Genomic DNA, 18218 nt, shown 5'->3' with positions numbered 1-18218 from the left:
AGCTTGATGGATGGTCAATCATTCGGGGACAGGCAGAAGAAAAAGCTCTGCTGATAAAGAGGAAGAAAAAAAAAAAATCTAAAAGTCTAAATACAAGGCAAGAATGAAAGTAGTGTGGTGTGCACCACAAGCCTGTCCTTTAATCGTCAATCCCCTGATAAACGGACTGGTCTCCAAATAATCCGTCAATCTTACATCACATCTGACATTGGCTGAGAGGCGCCCCCCCCCCCCCCCCCTTCAAGATTTGTGGCTGCCCCCTCATACGTGCCTTCCTAGACCCGGCCCTGGGTGGAATGCGTGTTCCTACGCGGGAAACCGCGGCGCCTCGACCTAAAAGTGGGAAACTAGGTAGATGTTTTCTTGTTTTGTTTGTATTTTTAACCGGAGGTTAAACAGGCTTCCATAGATGGATGCTTTTACAACAGCATCTCTGGGTGGGTGAGAGCGACACAGGGTGCAAGTACACTGAACAATTTTTCACTCATTTACCTTATGTTATGTGCGAGAGAGCGAGAGCCGGAGAGCGAGAGAAAGAGAGAGAGAGTGAGAGAGAGAGAGAGAGCTACTGTATGTGTGAACGCTCAGTAGTCTCATCCTTGGAATGCTCCCGGCAATTCCAACCGAGCTCTTCCCGCGTTAACTATGAGAAAGAACTCCCGCGTATAGACGGCATTTTTCTTTGTTTGACTTGGTTTAACTTGCTCACACTTTGGATATCAGCGATGGATTTCCTCACCGAGTCCAATTTCTCTCTTGGATACATCAACGCAACATTAGGTGGGTGATCGGACAGTTGTGTTCCATTATTATGATTTTTTTTCTCCTACTTTTCATTAAAAAAACAACAAAAAAAAAAAACCCAAACATGCTTTCGTTTCCTACAGCTGCATCGCACCATCCATATCGTGTCACTGCTCGAAGCTGCGTTTATTGTTTTGTTTGGTAAGTTTTTCTTCATTCGTGTGACTTGTGTCCATCATTGTCTGAAGTAGCACACCTGCTATTTTGTCGTGTTTTCAACCGTCCCATTCCTCTTGCGATGTCTGATCTCATTTGAAAATCGGATCATGTCAGCTTGATCCAGTCCCCCGCAACCCCAAATCTGCCCTTTCTTCTCGGCTTCCTTTTTTATAAGCAACGTTGTTCATCCGCCTCTTGTCACTGGAGCTCTTCATTCGAAAATTGCAAGCCTGTCACTCCAATGTTGAAAAAGAAATAAATAAATAAATTAAAAAAAAAAACCAAAAACAAAAATTCCACACCTTCTCCACAGTTCTGTCTCACTCGCTCTTTCTCTCTTCACATTGCGAATCAGAATGACACCTGTCACATTTTCACAGCGTGACACTGCATATTTTGTATTATTTTTGTTTTATCAATTCAATATCAAGTAAATAGAGGGCCAGTATCGTCAATATTTTAGTATCGTTAAATTGCTAAATCTTCAAGTGTTTGATGTTTCCTTTTTTTTATCATGAAATGGTTAAAAGCCAGGACGTAATTAAGACAACGATTCTTGGAAAATTGAAAATACGACTTTTCCCTGCTGCAGTATCATGTCTGGATTCTTTTGTTAAATAAAAACAAGTGCACAAAGATTTTTTTCCCCCCCAGGTTCTGTTTGAAAACTAGTCAATAAAAATTCTCCTTACATTGAACTTCTCTTCTGGATTTTTTTTAATGTAGATAAAAAAAAAAAAAAGTCATTATCACTCTACAACAAATACTAGGAAACATTTAAGTACAATGTGTGTTCAGTTAATCTAACACAAAAATAAAAAAACACCTGTTTTCCCTTTGGTGTACTTTTTTTTTTCCTATTCTGAAAAAACAAACAAACAAACAAAAAAAATACCCTGAAGACCTGGCAAAAATAGAATCAATTAAATGTAAACAATTAAATCATCCCCAAAGCCTTTAGTTAAAAAAAAGAAGTCACCCTGGGCAGAAGAAAGGTTTTGCTTGCAGTATTTTTGTGAGCAGCTCCATATCTCATGCATGTGTTGTGTGCGTGCTGGTGGGCGGACGGATCCCAGCGGGCGGCTTTCTTGCTTGCTTGTTTGTGCTGCAAAGTTTGGGGGGCCATTCTCATGGCAAAACCATTTGCAAATCCCTGACCAGAGTCACAAATATAGGCAACCGGGTTCACAAATATGGAAGCAGATTCACACATTTGCAAATGTGTACACTGATTTGTAAATGCGTGATCATCCTCTGGATTGCTTGTGATCGTACACGTGACTTTTGCAACAATCTCGCCGCAGAGGATATAGACTCAAATGCAGAGTTGGGCATTCCGTCAATGAGACGGACCGGTAAGTTTTGCTGACGGTTTACGAAAGACGGGGAAAATTTTAAAATAGACGGACCAGGGGCGGAGCCAGAACGTGGCTAATGGGTGGGCCTGGAAAAATCAGGGTGGGCCTGAATATTTCTCTCACTGAGCACAATGCTCCTGTCCCGACACATCGTATATTCAAATAAAATGACAAACTGAATAATATGAAGTTTGGATCTTATCTTACCGATTAATTGAAAAATTGAGTTGCTTAAATTAATCTAGAAAGTGATGTCTTGAAACGTTTTTTCATTCCAGATGCAGAGCACATTTTGAATCAAATTATGATCAAATTGTGCTTTTGCGAAGAACATGTTGCGCTTGTGGATGGCTGCAAAACCACATGAATGCACAGACAAGCATAGTAGCAATTTCTTTTTAAATCGAATCCAATCGAAAATCAGGAATTGAAAGTCGAATCGGGGCTTGAGTGAATCGTTACATCCCTAACTGTAACTATAAATATCACATCAATGCTAATTTTAGCATGTCAATGGGAATTTACATTTACTTTAGCGTCGTGTCTTTAAATAAACAATGGCGCTAATTATTTTTGTTGTATGTTTAGTTTTACAGTAAACTCCAACTGGGGTGTCATTGAACATCTTAAAACACGCTCAGGGATGGCAGAATCCCATACGAGCAACATGGTGCATTCAGGGTACTTTCACAATGGCAGGAATTTTGACGACATTCTGCACATTCATCATTTTTCTTTGATCATAATGTTTTTAAGATCGTGAGAAGCTAAAAATTGTAATCGCAATTAAGTTTTGATTGATTGTCCTCCTGATCTCCTAAACCACAGGTGTCAAACTCAAGGCCCGGGGGCCAGGTCCGGCCCCCGACATCATTTGATGTGGCCCGCGAAGACAAATCCTGTGTTGACTTGACATGTGTTGTCTTCACTGCTAACACAACATATTCGATATTTCGAGCATTTGTTACCAATCCTTCCTTTAAAACACAATGAAAAATGGTTAAACAAACTATTTACTGGCTTCTGATTTCAAAACAAGTGATCCATCAATTAGTTGTACAGAAGGCGATCATACATTCATACGGGCTAACGGTCGTAACGGCCCTCCGAGTGAAATCAGGACTACGACGCGGCCCGGGACAAAAATGAGATTGAGACCCCTGTCCTAAATGTTCCTCTCCAATGACCGCATACGTCCTCTGTCCGCTGCTTTGTTGTATCTCCAGCAGCAGACAGTCCTCCTCACTGCAGCACCATCCTGCTGGTCATCTTCGGCCTCATCTTCCTGTTTGGCATCCTGGGCAACAGCATCGTCATCTACACCATCATAAAGAAAACCAAGTGCCGCGCCAAGCAAACCGTCCCGGACGTCTTCATCCTCAACCTGTCCATCGTCGACGTCCTCTTCCTGCTGGGGATGCCCTTCCTGATCCACCAGTTGCTAGGCAACGGCACCTGGCGCTTCGGCGCCGCCATGTGCACGGTCATCACGGCGCTGGACTCCAACAGTCAGATGGTGAGCACGTACATCCTCACCGCCATGACCCTGGACCGCTACGTGGCCACGGTGCATCCCATCCGCTTCAACTACATCCGCACGCCGTGCGTGGCCTCCCTGGTCATCGCTGCGGTCTGGGCGCTGTCCCTGATCACCATCATCCCCGTGTGGATGTACGCCGACCTCATGCCGTTGCCCGGCGGACTGGTGGCCTGCGCCTTGCTCCTGCCCGACCCGGTCGCCAACACGTACTGGTTCACGCTGTACCAGTTCTTCTTGGCCTTCGCCATCCCTCTTGCCATCATCTGCAGAGTGTTCTTCAAGATCCTGCAGCACGTGTCTAGCAGTGTGGCACCGCTGCCCCAGAGGAGCCTGAGGGCACGCGTCAGGAATGTGACGCGAATGGCGGTGGCCATCTGCTTGGCCTTTTTCATTTGCTGGGCCCCCTACTACGTCCTGCAGCTGGTCCACCTGGGCGTGCAGAACCCCAGCACGGCCTTCTCCTACGCCTACAACATCGCCATTAGCATGGGCTACGCTAACAGCTGCATCAACCCATTCCTCTACATCGTCCTTAGCGAGACCTTCAAAAGGCAGTTCCTCAGAGCAGTGCGGCCGGACAACAGGAAGTTCAACGTTCACTCCAGCACCACAGAGGGCGGCAGTGTGAGCATGAGGATGGTGCCTGATGCCGCTCACCTGGAGCCGGCGGCAAGGCAGATACCTTCAAGTGTCGCCTCGCAGTGAAAACGACCGGGCCTTCGATTCGCATTGCTCGATGTTATTGACCGGGTTAATCTGCTTGGCGCTTCTTAAAGGGAAGTCGACCCAAAATTTCAGAGTAAGAGTTAATCCACTCGTTTTTAGTCATCTCTGGGGCGGCCATTTTGTCACTTCTGTCGACAGTACAACTACTCAGGGCTCAGGTAACGACCAATCACAGCTGACCTGTTTTCCGAAGCTGAGTCGGGATCGGTCGTTACCTGAGCACTGAGCAACTGCGATGTCATTTTCCGATGGCAGGCGTGACAAAATGGCCACCACCTCAGATGATGGTGGCCATTTTTGGTGGATTTTACTGCTAAACTCACACAAAGGCAATATTAATCAGAATGCGGTGTTTCAACTAGTGGGCCCGCTGGGAACATATTCTTGAAAAAAATATGTTTGGGTTGGAAGTCAACCCCAATTTTTTCTTGACAGGATAATGTTCTACGCAAGCCCACTAGTTGTTTTTAGCCATCTCAGGGGGCGGCCATTTTTTCACTTGCCGTCGACTGAAAATGACATCACAGTTGCTCGGGGCTCAGGTAACGACCAATCACAGCTGACCTGTTTTCTGAAGCTGAGCCGTGATTGGTCGCTTTGTGAGCCCCGAGCAACTGCGATGCCATTTTCCGACGACAGGCGTGACAAAATGGCCACCACTTGAGATGGCTAAAAACAGGTGGATTTTACTGCTAAACTCAATCAGAATGCCGCGTTTAGACTAGTGAAGGCGCATAGAACATGTTATTGCAAATCATTGTGAGGGGAAAGCTTTTACAGGTACTCTTGAAGATCCATCTGTCATCTGTGAAATATAACTCAAAAGTGGTCTTTGTGGAACTGTAGCTCACGGACAAGATTAAACTCTTCCAAATTCTCACCAAGCCATTAGTAGAGGATGCACCATTTTCTTTTCTGCTGCTCGTCTCCTCCTCCTTCTTAACGCGAGCACAGCCAGGGCTTTCTTTTGCAACGATGAAAGACAAATCTTGTCAAAGTAAGGTCTACACTCACTTTGTTTGCTTCGCAGTGTGCAGGTATTTCATTTTATTTCCGGATTGTCTAACTATTAACCCATTAAAGCCTAAAGCGCATGGCTCAACAGCTCCCCAAAACCGAAGTTCGTCTTTGGAATTACCCTTGAAAACCTGACGTTTTCCCAGAAATTCCACACCTACAAAACAATTAATACCTCACACAGATTTATTCCCCCTGTAAGAAATGATGTTCGTCGTACAATAATTATGTGTTGTGTACTATATGTCTAAATGTCTTATCAAGAAGGATTGCTTTGAATATATTTCATTAAACTGCTTTGTATGTCCTATGGTGTATTCTTTTCTTTTCAAGTCAACACAATGTATTCTATCTATGATTGTGATTATATAATGTTACATAAATGCAAGGCTGCTGTCAAATTGGAGAGCTCAACACTGGTTGTGTCTAAACTGACTCTGAATGTAACACACAAATAAGTAAATAAATGATGTATACGGCACTACACCGCATCACACAGCATTTAAAGTTTTTGTTATGTTTTTGTCACACTGTATTGCATTTTTAGGTTTGGAGGTAATGTTTTGCAAGAGAAAAGGTCAACTATGTTTCTTGCTTTAATAATTGCATTCATCCTCAAATTTGTGAAATGCGTCCCCCTTTCTGTAATGCCACACATTGTTTCAGATATATACATTCATATTCTTTTGTAAAATTGCTTTGTGAGAGTGGTGCTACATTATTAAGAGGTGGGTTAGGTCACTTCCAGGGGAAGTAAACCCCAGAATTTTTCTTTAAAATAATATGTTCTATGCACCTCCACTAGTCAAAGCACGACAATCTGATTAATATTGTATTTGTGGAATATGAGTTAAGAAGCAAAATCCACCAATTTTTAGGCATCTCAGGGGGCGGCCATTTTGTCACTTCCTGTCAACTGAAAACTGACATCACAGATGCTCAGGATTCAGGTAACGTTCAATCATGACTTAGCTTCAGAAAACAGGTGAGCCGACAAAATGGCCGCCCCCTGAGATAGACAAAACGGGTGGATTTAACTCATATTTCACAAACACAATATTAATCAGAATGTCCTGTTTCAACTAATACAATACAATGCAATACAATTTATAGAGCGCATTTCATAACAGCTAGAGCTGTAACAAAGCACTTTACAAACAATAAACTATTGTAAAGACAATTTTTGGGTTGACTTCCGCCTTAAATCCCCAGTGGAGGCCCATGCCCGAAATGTGCCATCCACTACTGTCATCAATCCATAGAAACGTTCTTAAGCATATCTAGTTTCTTTTTAGTATCTTTTTGCATTTTTTCTGAAAAAAAAAAGTATCTTAATGGTTGCTGAACCTTTCAGAAGATTGACAGTGGAAAAGCTTGAGTCCTCTGCTGCCTGATCCGCCTCCCCCAAAATCCATTTAATGGATCTGCACACCAAAAATTAAATAAAATTGAAAACCCCCAAAAGATATCAAAGCCCAACTTGAACTTTTATCGCTTACAAAGGAAAGGTCAACAACCCAAGTTACATCAGCGGTGCTTTGGGGAGCTTTTTTTTTTTTTTTTCATACTTCAATAGCCAAATTACATTCATCACCAAAAAGTTATATGCAAGTATGTTAAATATGTTTCAAAGATACTTTGATTTGTTTTGGTTATTTTCAACGTCCATAAACTAATAGGATTGGAAAGAAAGAATACAAGAAAAAAAGAACGGCTGATCCCCTTCCATACTGCGAGAGGCAGAGATGCATGGAATATTCTTTGCTCCAAATAATTTTGTATGCCCCTCTCGTTGATTCTTCACCCCCAAAGAATCGAATTTGTTCTCTTTTTGTTTGAAGCCTGAAATGGGCCAAAAGGTCAACAAGTTGAAAGGGGCTGTACTTTTGCAAGCCACTGTAAATGGAATTAATCCATAAATGGCTGCAGACATTCCTATGACAAGACATTGTTGGCCATTTGCGTTATCCCCCCCCCCGCTAGACTATTGTTGGGGGGGCTGGGCCTGAGCCTCAAAAAAGGTAAGCATAATTTTCAGAAAAAAGGGCCACGCTCTCGTTTGAGGTTGTTAGCATGCTTAAATAGCTAGCTATTTTTGTTGAGCTCTGAGTTACTACTGAATTGATGAATGTGCAACTAGGCCTAGCTTTATTAATCGCGTTTATTTCATTATTATTTTTTGGATTGTTAGATTTTATGTGGACGAAGGAAGATTAGCAAGAACGGCACGGGGATACTTTTAATTGAAGACATAAGCGGCTACTTATGCAACTACTTTGTTTCGTATTTCAAAGCTTCTTGCGTGCTCGAAATAAAGAGCCCGAATTCAGCCAATGAACAAACAACAAATATGTTTACCAATTTAATTAGTTTCCCCCTCCAACTAGAGATTAATTGTCGTACAAGTAGGATGTTTCTGATTGAGTCTGATTTTTAAATTTTTTTTTATGTATTATGACTGTCAATTGTGTGCCTTAATTGTCCTGTTATGTGCCTATTTCATTTCCTTTTGAAGGGACAATACATACATTCTGTATAGTATAATGGTAATTAATAAATAATAGATTCAGACTCCTTTTAAAAATGTTGACGGATTAAAATTAGACTTAACAAAAGAATCACATTTTGAATTTATAAACAGAACACGTATGGGGGCAAAAAAAAAAAAAATTATCGTGGCAGTCATGCGAAAAACACTTATCCCCATTTCTTTCATTTTCTTATTTTTACTTGAATCATGTTTCCGCGTTACAGATATCGCATGAAAGTGAAAATGAAAAAAAGTTTCCAAAATTGGAGATGCATGTTTTTCACTGGACAGCGACGATATGTTGAAAATATATTGATACAAAAACTGGACTCAACCACAAGCATAAAGTTGTAATTGCTTTGTTTTCAAAGAATGCCTAGAATATTTGAAATCATTCATGAGGCAAAAAACAGCGGGTGAGGCGGCAGAAAAATGGCTTTACGAAACCCCCTGTGATTCTATGATGCTTTGGTGACGTAACGCTCATATAAAAACTGCTTTTTTGGAGAGGCGGGAACAAATGTAATTTGCATTCATTTCAAAGAGGACAGTTGAGTTGGAGTTGCAAGATATTCCCCATGCTTGGCATGATTGACACTGACACTGCGGCAAGATTGTGTGGCAGCCTCAAGTGGCGGCTTATGTCTGGCGCTCCAAAATTAACATTCAGTTGGCTTCCAAAACAGTTCGGCGAAAAGTAACGTGTTTGACCTTGGCACAAGTTATCAAAATAGCAAAAGTGTTCTTGTGTACCCCAGTACATATTCAGCCTCTTTTACTTCAGGAATCGAGTTAGTACTTTTTCCTGTACTACTTTGTCATACTTTTCCCGCCTCTGCTTTTCTGCTTCTTTCAGCTGCGTGCGCACGGGCGTCACTGGCGCAGCGCTCACAATGACACTCACAGGCAAACTTAAGACCGGTGAGCCTTTTGTGCTGATTAGCGGAACCACCGAGGTTGGCACCGCAAAGTACACAGTCACCGCCACCGACCTGACGATCAATACCCTGGTGGCGAGCGACAGCGGGCAGTACACGGCCAAGTACACGAAAGATAGCGAATCGGTTGCAACAGAGGAAAAGTTCCAAGTCCAAGTTAACGGTGAGTTTGGCGTTGCAGGAAAAGACACTCATATGACTTCATTAAACCGGAAAACTTTTAATGAAACACATGGAGCATTTCCAAAAGTATAGACGCAACAATTTTTTCCCTCCACATTTTTAAAACTCGTCGATTTCTTCCAGAAGGTGAAGCAGCGGTGCCGGGCTCGCCCTGATCACGTCACAGCAATCGTGGATTTAAGTCGCTTTTCAAAATGTTTTGTCATTTTGGTTCAAGAAAAAAAAAAGTTGTCCTTGCACCAAATTCTCTAAAAAATGTTTTGTATTTAACCAACAGTAAAAAGAAGAAAAAAAAAAAAAGAAAAATAATCACAGTGCTGTTGTACTTGAGAACATTTTAAGACTCTGTACCAAGTAAGAGCCCGACCAGTACTTTTACGTAACCGTCCTTCTGCTTAAGTACAGCATGAGAAATACGCCACCTCTGCCTTTCTGCCTCTTTAAGTCGAGTGCCAAAGTCGTGCAATGGCGCAGAGCTCAGGTTTGTGCTCGGAGGAAAAGCTCAGCATGATACTGGAGTTGAAGCACGAAATGCAGGTACCAGATCGACGACGGCGATGACACAATGACCAAAGTGAAGATGACTGGATTGAAGGCGAGCGATGGTGGGACGTACGTGGCCACCTACAAGAAAGTAGGAGCAACGGCCGTTCTCTGTCCTCTTATTTGGTGGGTTTGATGTTGCAGGACAATCCACTCGTATGACTTAGACCCGAAACATTTTTGTGCAACACATGTGGAGCGTTTGCAGAACAAGAATATGTTCTGTGAAAGCCCACTAGTTGAAAATAAATATTGCGTTTGTGGAGTAAGAGTTAATTCACCCGTTTTTAGCCATCTCAGGGGGCGGCCATTTTGTCACTTCTGTCGACCGAAAATGACATCACAACTACTCCGGTAACAACAAATCACGGCTCCGCTTCAGAAAACAAGTGAGCCGTGATTGACCTGAGCCCTGAGCAGTTGTGATGTCATTTTCAATCGACAGAAGTGACAAAATGGCCGCCCCCTGAGGCGGCTAAACACGAGTTGATTAACTCTTACTCCACAAACGCAATATTCATCATATTGCCGTGTTTCAACTAGTGGCCTTGCATAGAGCATATTCTTGAAAAAAATGTTTGGGTTGAACACGAACATCTACGCACATGGTAGATGGGTGTATTTTTTTGTCTTTCAAGACAACGTGGGGCAAAAGTGTGTGAGGAGTTACCATTTTGCCAGCTGACGTTTTCCCGCTTTGCTTTTGTGTCTCCCGACCAGGCGCCGGCGGCCTGGCCTACTCACCTGCTCTGCTGGTGACGGTGACCCTGGTGCATCTGCTGCTTCGGCCGGTCGACTAGAAGAGAAGAAGCAGTCGGCGAGCGGGTTGTCAAGTGATGATGATTAGGTGCCACAAAAACGCTCACAAAAGGTGATGTGGTTCGACTCAAATTGACGGGTAAAGTCCCAGGCAGAATGTGCCACCAATTGCAAAACCAAATTCTAGAAATTGTCATTTCTAAATTGAGCCACCAGAGTTTGCCAAAGCGTACTCGAATCGGGCATGGAAAACTATTGACAACAACCTTATACCTCCGGCTACAGTCTGCGTACCTCTAATCAATAAAATGCTCAAAATATATTCAGTAACTTCTTTCTATATTATTCTATAAGTAGGGCGAACCCATGATCATACACTCACTATGTGATTCATGCGAAGAGGATAATGAAGGTTTAGGACCCGTCTTTACAAGTGAGAGTGAATGTAGTGGCGTGAATGGACATTGTGTTATGATTAATTAACAGTGGAAAAGGTAAAATCAGTCCAAGGTGGAATTGTCTTGTACAGTCAGCATGGTGCTAAAGACCCTTCCTCAGCAAAAAACAAAGTTGATGAATACGGCCATGACCCTTCCTCAAACAAATGTCGTTTCCAGAACAGACTGCGTCAGTTCATGAAAAAGTCGATGTCATCCCAAATGTCTAAATTGTTAAAGACAGATTAAAAGGAATACAGTTGAGGCAAGTAGGGAAGAGTCAATCTAGCATCACAACTCCTTTGCGTTCCAAACTGAGTTCCGAATTAGGAATTAAGTGAGGCTTAATTGAGACTCGATCACTCGAATATCCACCTAAAAGACTTTTTACCTTAATGTAATTTTTCAACATTTTTTTGTTGAATCCCTGATCAACAGTATTTTATTGGATTATTCTTGATTTAGGATTTTCCATGTTTTGGATTGAAGGTTTTCTTCCTGATTTATCAGTAAATACAATCTTTGTGTTTGAATATTGTTGATTGAATTCATATGACTTTATTATTCTTACTTATTATTTACTATTAATTGAGCAGCATTCTTACAGTTTGGCTATTAAAGAGCATTCAGAAAATGTCATCTATCCCCCGTGTGTTTCTTGATTCCACAAAATTCTTTTAATGAATGAACCGTCTAGTCATCAGAAATTTTTTTAGTTACTCCGGTTTATTTAGGCTGTAAAATGAGTCCTCGCAGTGTGTTGTGATGGATTCTTGGCCTCAAATGTTAAGTGTGTTTTACTAAAAAATTGGTTCACAGGAAGTTGTACCATTACGATCTTTTGTAGGCCAAAATAAAGTTCATTTTTTGTATTTCTTGTGCTTTGACAAACCTTAGCTAAGGAATAGAAATAATATAGATACGTAGTTTATTCATGGCATTGGAAGTTACTGGTATATAACTCAATGTGACACTCTTAAATATCTGTACAGCAGGCTAGACAGCCCCACACTTGAAAATACACATGCACATTTCATCCCATCTCTCCCGCACGCATACTGTTGATCGATGTGACGCCACTGTAGAAATCTTGCATATATAAAATGCTTGTTACCAAACAAGTGCTCAGCTTTAAACAACGTAAAAAAGACAAACACGAACCAGGAGACTCTAGGAAATTTTACCTGTCATAAGATAGAATCAGGAATTTACTAATTTGAATGTTAACGTTCAATTAACTGAAAAAAATTTGCATAAAATGAATTCATGCAAGTACGGTGGTAGCTTGACTTGCAAGTGCCCCAACTTGTTTTTTGAGAGAGAACCTGTGCGTTGCGAGCAAGAGAACAAGGTTCTGTAATGCCCCTGCATATGGGCAAGGAGAGCTACCCATTTTGCGCGTCAAAAAACAATGTTTCTATCTATACGCTTGAGTGTGACACCTTTCCAATTGCCAATCAATCCCTCTAATTTTCATGGAAAATTTCCAATTTGGAATACAGTACAGTGAGGGACACACTGCAAATCGGCCAGTGTTAAAGTTCAGGGTCAGTGTTAAAAACAATGTTGGTATTGCGTTCACACCACTCAGTAATAAAATAGCCTGTGTAGTCTAAGATGTAACACTGATAAGTTGTTAAAATGGGGTGCCACTTGGATTGGACCCTGATTGGTGTTTATTTGAAAATGAAACCACACCCTCATGTAATAATTTGAAGTTCACTGCTTGGAGTCGAGACAATTTGCTTCATCATTTTCCTCCTTGCAAGATGGTATCAAAACTAAAATAAGAATTTGTTGACCTGGGGGCAGTAGCCTATAATATAAACAAATGGATAATGTAGTCGTTTTTAAAAACATACTCATGTCATTTCCCTCTATATGTTCAGTTTGACAGTAAACATTCACTTGTTAGTGGCATTAATAAGACTAAAGCCTCATTTTAGAAATGTTCACTTCCGAAACCAGTTCAATGCTACCTTACAGCTCTCGTATCTCAAATTTGTGCTTGCAAGTCAAAGCAAAACAATCAGACTTTGTCATATCTCAAAGGACCACTGTATGCTGTAATGATGAGCATTTGTGTATTTAATATACAGTTCATTTTGTGCTCGTCTTCTTTCAACTCTAAAGAAAATAAAGTGCAAGGACATAGCTGGACTCGCTGCTACCGTCACCTGTTTGAAGGCTTTTTTTTTGGAGTAAGCAATAAACGGTCAATAATTTCAATGAGCTCGTCATTGGAAAAGCACTTTACACTTGGGGTATAAATGACTCCGACTAACATTTAGTTGGAGTTTGGTCGTGGGCAGTACAGAGTCGAAGCGTCACAAGAGCATGTTACTCAGGATACTTAGAAATAAATTGCGATAAGATTCATTTCAGTGCTTCAGCTGATGTCAACACGGGGACAAAAAAAAAAAGAGCGGCTGTGCTAGGAGACAGAATGACAGTGACAGTTTTGTCCGACCCTTAACTTAATGTCCATGTACAAAAAGAAGGGACGGCAATGTACATTAACTGGAAACCATTTACCAAGTCAATTCACATGTGAATCATTCATTCACGTGACATTAAAAAATAAGCACCTTTTCATGGCAGATGTAAAAAAACCAAAAACAACACCATCGCTTTGACTTTAATGGAAGTAACTAAAATGAATTTTAATTCAGAAAAAAAACCCTAAAATCACCTATTTTTCTCACGTTTTAACTTCATTTTATATAACGATTTAAAGAACACGTTTTTCTCGTTTAAAAACATTTGATTGAGCACATTATGAATTAATACTCCCAACTATTCTCATGAGTAAAAGTAGATTCAATTAAAACTTCATTCTTGCAGTAATAATGCTTTTCTGTTCAGTATATTATGATTTTTAGCATTTGAATTAATGGGGATGTGACTTAAATATGTATTATGACTTACCTTTTCTTGTCTATTATTATTTTCAATCATTAAGAATTTAGCTTAGATGTACGACCCTGTTCATGCCCTTTTCATATTATGACCTTTAATAATGTATTCTCATATTTGAAATTACTTGAAATTCTTGAAATTATGTAATTTTGCCATGTAACGCAATGCAGATTCAACCCAAAAACAATCCGAACTGCCAGAAGTCCTAACCACTATTCTACTGTACTGACTCCAAACGCTTTTAATAAGGACATATCTTTTAGTGAAGTGATGTCAATCACAGAAAAAGAGTGGTTGAAAAATGTTCTGATTTGATGATTCATGGATGGAAACCATGGCCAGACACATTTTTTTGAGCTTGAAGGTGAGCTAAAATGGGGCATGTGTGCGTCAAGCTTTGATATATGACGCGGACATCCGCTAGAGACAGAAGTCTAATCAGCGGGTCAAAGAAGGGGAAGCAAAAGCAATCATTGTCTTTCAGTCTACTCAGCCATTCATTAGTTGCTTCTGGGTGCTCTTCATTGAGACCAACTTATGACGAATGAATGCTTTTAAGGCGGCGAAAAAAAAAAAAAATCCTTGCTGTTTTGTGAGATGATTCATGGTGGAGCCACACCAATTGTTTTCTAATGGGAATAAACATCCCCTTAAACGATGTTCGGCGGCAGCAGCAGCACGAAAAAGGATACAGAGGGAGACTTCAAGTGAAGGGATGTGATTAGGAGTTGACAGCTAACATTAGCTGCATGCGCTAGCTGCTAACTGGCTTGTTGCTACATGAGGAAGGTTAAAGCGGAAGTCAATCCAAACATATTTTTTTTCAAGACTATGTTGTATGCAGCAAGGCCACTAGTTGAAACAAGGCATTCTGATAAATATTGCGTTTGTGGAATAAGAGTTAATATACCTGTTTTTAGCCATCTATGGGGGCGGCCATTTTGTCACTTCTGTCGACTGAAAATGATGTCACAACTACTCAGGGCTCAGATTACGATCAATCACTGCTGACCTGTTTTCTGAAGCGGAGCCGTGATTGGTCGTTACCTGAGCCCTGATTGGTCATTTTCAGTCGACAGAAGTGACAAAATGGCCGCCCCCCCCGAGATGGCCAAAAAGGAGTGAATTTTCCTGTGTTTCAACTAGTGGGCCTGCTGGGAACATATTATTGAAAAAAAAACAAGTGTTTGGGTTGATTTCACGCTTTAAGGTAAATTCACTAAATTGTTTTCACAGTTTACATTGGTGGTTACTCTGTTGGCTGTTCATATTTGGAAAATTGACTTTTTCACGTTTGTATACAAATAGCTTGGGCTCTGGAGTGCCTGCCCACACATTTAGGTTGAAATCAAGCAACCAAATCTTGAGTTAGCTGCCTCTATGAAAATATGTCTATTAGCGAGCCATTTTGGGTATCTGTGTTTGATGATGTGTCCACGCGCCACATACACACAGTGTAGTGTATGAAATAATTTGATTGTCTTTAGGGGTGAAACACGCCCCCCCACACAACCCCCCTAACCCAAAATGAGGGCTCTGCTCTTGTAAGGCAAACCCACTGTCGTCATAAAGTCAAGGCATCGTCACGGTAACCAAGCCGGACACGCCATTGGCACAGTATGAACCTGCTCACGTCACCTTCTCAAACGGTCAAATTTCAGCAAGTCAAAAATAAAACTGGGAACATTTTGAAATTGCGGAAAAAAATGTCTCTTTTAAAATATTACCTGGACAGTGACTGGATTTATAGTCTTACGATTGGCAGACTTGACCTCTGGTACGATTTCTATTTTCACAATTTCCTATGGGAGAAATGTTTTTTCAACTAGAACAAATTGTCCCAGAATGGATTAATGTTCATCATTGGAAGTTCCAGTGTTATAAAGTGAGGTGTGATTAGACAACGCAAGGGTTAGGGATTATGAAAAAAAAAAAACAACAACCTGGTCCCGTTGAAGACAAGAACAGATTGTACAATTACAAAAAAAAAAAAAAAAAGCCCACGTGCTAGTCATCCCTAATTTGGTTGGGAATGCGGTGTGCACCTACTTGAGAATTAAAGTGTTTGATAAATGGACAAGTTAAATAGTTGAGGTCGATTTAGCAGCATTAAAGTCATTGTACATTCTCTTCATCAAACACAATCAGTGTGTCGTGATTGTTAGCAAACTACCCTAGTAAAGAATAAGGACGAAGTGGACTAAAATAAGAAGACACGGATGTGCTAGGTAGGTGTATCTGCTATCAGCGTGGTGTGCTTCCAGTGCTCAAAAGATAAAAGACCAACATATTGTCTGTCACTGCATAGAAGTTGCTCAGGCACTTGTTTCAAGTCTCGATAATCCAGAGAGGACACAAAACGTCATCCTGTTCTTTGCATCCAAGCGTAGAAGCTTCACGCGCTTCATTGAAGTCGATTTGAGTTGCCAATCGTGCTCTATTGCTTTGACTTTTACGGGCCGGGCGCTCCTTCGCGGCGTCCTCGTCAGAAGCTGGACTCTGGAACATTCTTTTTACGTCCCAGAGACGCCGTGCTGTAGCGAGGCCTCGGCAAGGTCCCGTAAGCCGTCTTTTCCGCGGTCGGGCTGCGGATCTGCGCCGAGGGCGCGGACGTGCCGTTGCGATGCAGCGACGCCGTCCTGCGCGCGCTCTGAGTCGTTCTGGCGGGGAGGCTGGAAGAGCTCTGTGAGCGCTTGATGTCGGACGAGCTCCGGCCCGCTTTCCCGTTTGACAGCTCTTTGTCCTGAGACTTCCTCTGCTCACTCCCGGCCGCTCCGTTAGACAACGACAGCCTGGACAGAGTCCTCCTTCCGCCGTCCTCGTCCGTGCCCTCTTTGGGTCTCCTGGGGTCCTTGTCCCTCCGCAGGAAGTTACCTTTAAGGAAAGACATCAGTCCCTCGTGGCTCTTGGGTTTCGCGCCTCCTTCGTTTGCCACGCGGCGTTCCCCGTCCGTCGGGTCGTCTTTCTGTCTCCTGAGAGTGCCACCGAGAGCGCTCGAGCTGCTTTGAGCGCTAGAATTGGACGCTTGCTTCATTTCCTGCTGGGCTTTGGAGGAGCTCTGCCTCTTGGAGTCATTTCTCCTGCTCAGAGTGTTACTCCTGCTCTCCTCGCTTGGTGGGCTGTCTTTTCTGCGCCTCAAGCTCGATGCTTGATCTGATGGCCTCCTCTGGCCCTCTGGCACTTGTTTGGATTCATCTGCTGCTTTGCCCACGCAACCGATCCTGCCCGCACTGGAGGATCTGAGCGCCCGGCCGCCATTCGTTTGCTTGGCGCCTCGAGGTTCGTTCATTAAGGACTCTATCGGATCCTTGGTGCAGCGAGGCCGCCGGCCCGACTCCAAATACTGGACCAGCTCTACCGGGGCGGGATCGTGAGAGTCCGCAGGCGCCGGGTCGGGTTTTCGTCGGTCTCTGGAACCAAGCGACCAACGCAGGGGTAGCACCTTGTTCAGGGTGTCCTTGGTCTTGTTGGGTGCCCTCATGCTGACACTCCGCCCTTGCAGTCCCCTCACAAAAGGCCTACTTTCGAAGCCCCCTTAAAGGTGACAACAAAGAGGACAATAATTGAGTATAAGCACCAATTCAAGGCAATTATCTGCAATATAACCGCCCCCCCCATTCCTGCAATAACAAAACAAAAAAAATCTTAACTCATTCACTGCCATTGACGAATTTACTTGTCTTTTCACAGTCCAGCCATTCGATCCCTGGAACGTCTTTATAAATTTTTCAAATTTTTCCAAACGTTAGGGTAAATGAGGGTCGGAAAATGTCTGGCAGTGAATGAGTTAAAATGCTACGCAGGGGTCGATTGTAGTTGTAGCTGCGGTTCAATGCCAAAATGCTGTTAGCAATAGTCTTGGCGGTGTTTTTCCTTTCCATTGATCCAGATTTGAATTTAAACCAATATTCTCTTTTTAATAGAATTCATAGTGATTTGTTTGGATTTATTCTGCAAATACTGAGACTGGAATGTCTCTCTCGTTTACCCCCGAGTAGACATTTCATTAACCATTTTTTGAAGTTTTGCCAACATCACTAAGAGATTGTTTTTTTAAGGTACTTTCATTACAATACAGTTTATTTGGGCAACATTTTAACATTCCTATATTACTGCTTATTTGTCCTTGCAAAAATAGATTTTCTTTTTAACTTTAGAGAAATGTGCTTTTGTGTTAGTTTGAGAATTTCAAGCCTCATATTTTCGGTTTTGGCCAATATAGCGGCTTTGCAATAACTTTTTCTTCCTCCCAAAAGGTTAATTTAGCTATTTATCTTACCAACGTGATCAGACGATCTAACATCG

The 18218-nt window shown here is 42.0% G+C and overlaps 2 protein-coding genes and 1 long non-coding RNA gene across 4 annotated transcripts in view; 2 read left to right on the top strand and 1 right to left on the bottom strand.

Annotated features, from left to right (window-relative positions):
• The first annotated feature begins 317 nt into the window (after window positions 1-317).
• Window positions 318-4950, top strand: mchr1a (melanin-concentrating hormone receptor 1a). Its single transcript, XM_086032815.1, has 2 exons — window positions 318-780; window positions 3548-4950. Exons 1-2 carry the CDS (start codon window positions 414-416, stop codon window positions 4564-4566), a joined length of 1386 nt encoding a protein of 461 aa, XP_085888941.1. The 5' UTR covers window positions 318-413; the 3' UTR covers window positions 4567-4950.
• A 1928-nt stretch (window positions 4951-6878) lies between these two features.
• LOC147146267 (uncharacterized) lies at window positions 6879-11677 on the top strand. Of its 2 annotated transcripts, none has more exons than XR_015087086.1 (3): window positions 6879-7625; window positions 8991-9924; window positions 10519-11677. It is a non-coding gene; the product is annotated as an uncharacterized LOC147146267 (long non-coding RNA). The 2 variants fall into 2 exon arrangements; XR_015087087.1 differs by lacking the exon at window positions 6879-7625 and having other exon boundaries at window positions 8482-9609; window positions 9701-9924; window positions 10519-11671.
• A 231-nt stretch (window positions 11678-11908) lies between these two features.
• The window catches only part of usp43a (ubiquitin specific peptidase 43a), an 83909-nt gene continuing 77599 nt past the window's right edge, over window positions 11909-18218 (bottom strand). The window contains exon 16 of the mRNA XM_086032813.1: window positions 11909-17447. Coding sequence (XP_085888939.1) covers window positions 16399-17447 — 1049 coding nt within the window. The 3' untranslated portion in view covers window positions 11909-16398. The remainder of the gene's footprint in view (window positions 17448-18218) is intronic.

This window comes from Filicampus tigris, chromosome 6, assembly GCF_054856515.1.
Source record: "Filicampus tigris isolate MCC_2025a chromosome 6, RoL_Ftig_1.0, whole genome shotgun sequence".
Classification (NCBI taxonomy): domain Eukaryota; kingdom Metazoa; phylum Chordata; class Actinopteri; order Syngnathiformes; family Syngnathidae; genus Filicampus; species Filicampus tigris.
The sequence above is the reverse complement of the archived record's forward strand: the minus strand, read 5'-3'. Positions and strand labels throughout refer to the sequence as shown.

Coding starts and splice junctions, on each gene's coding strand:
- mchr1a (XM_086032815.1), top strand. CDS start 414: ATGCTTTTACAACAGCATCTCTGGGTGGGTGAGAGCGACACAGGGTGC. Junction 781..3,547: donor ATACATCAACGCAACATTAG/GTGGGTGATCGG, acceptor TTGTATCTCCAG/CAGCAGACAGTCCTCCTCAC.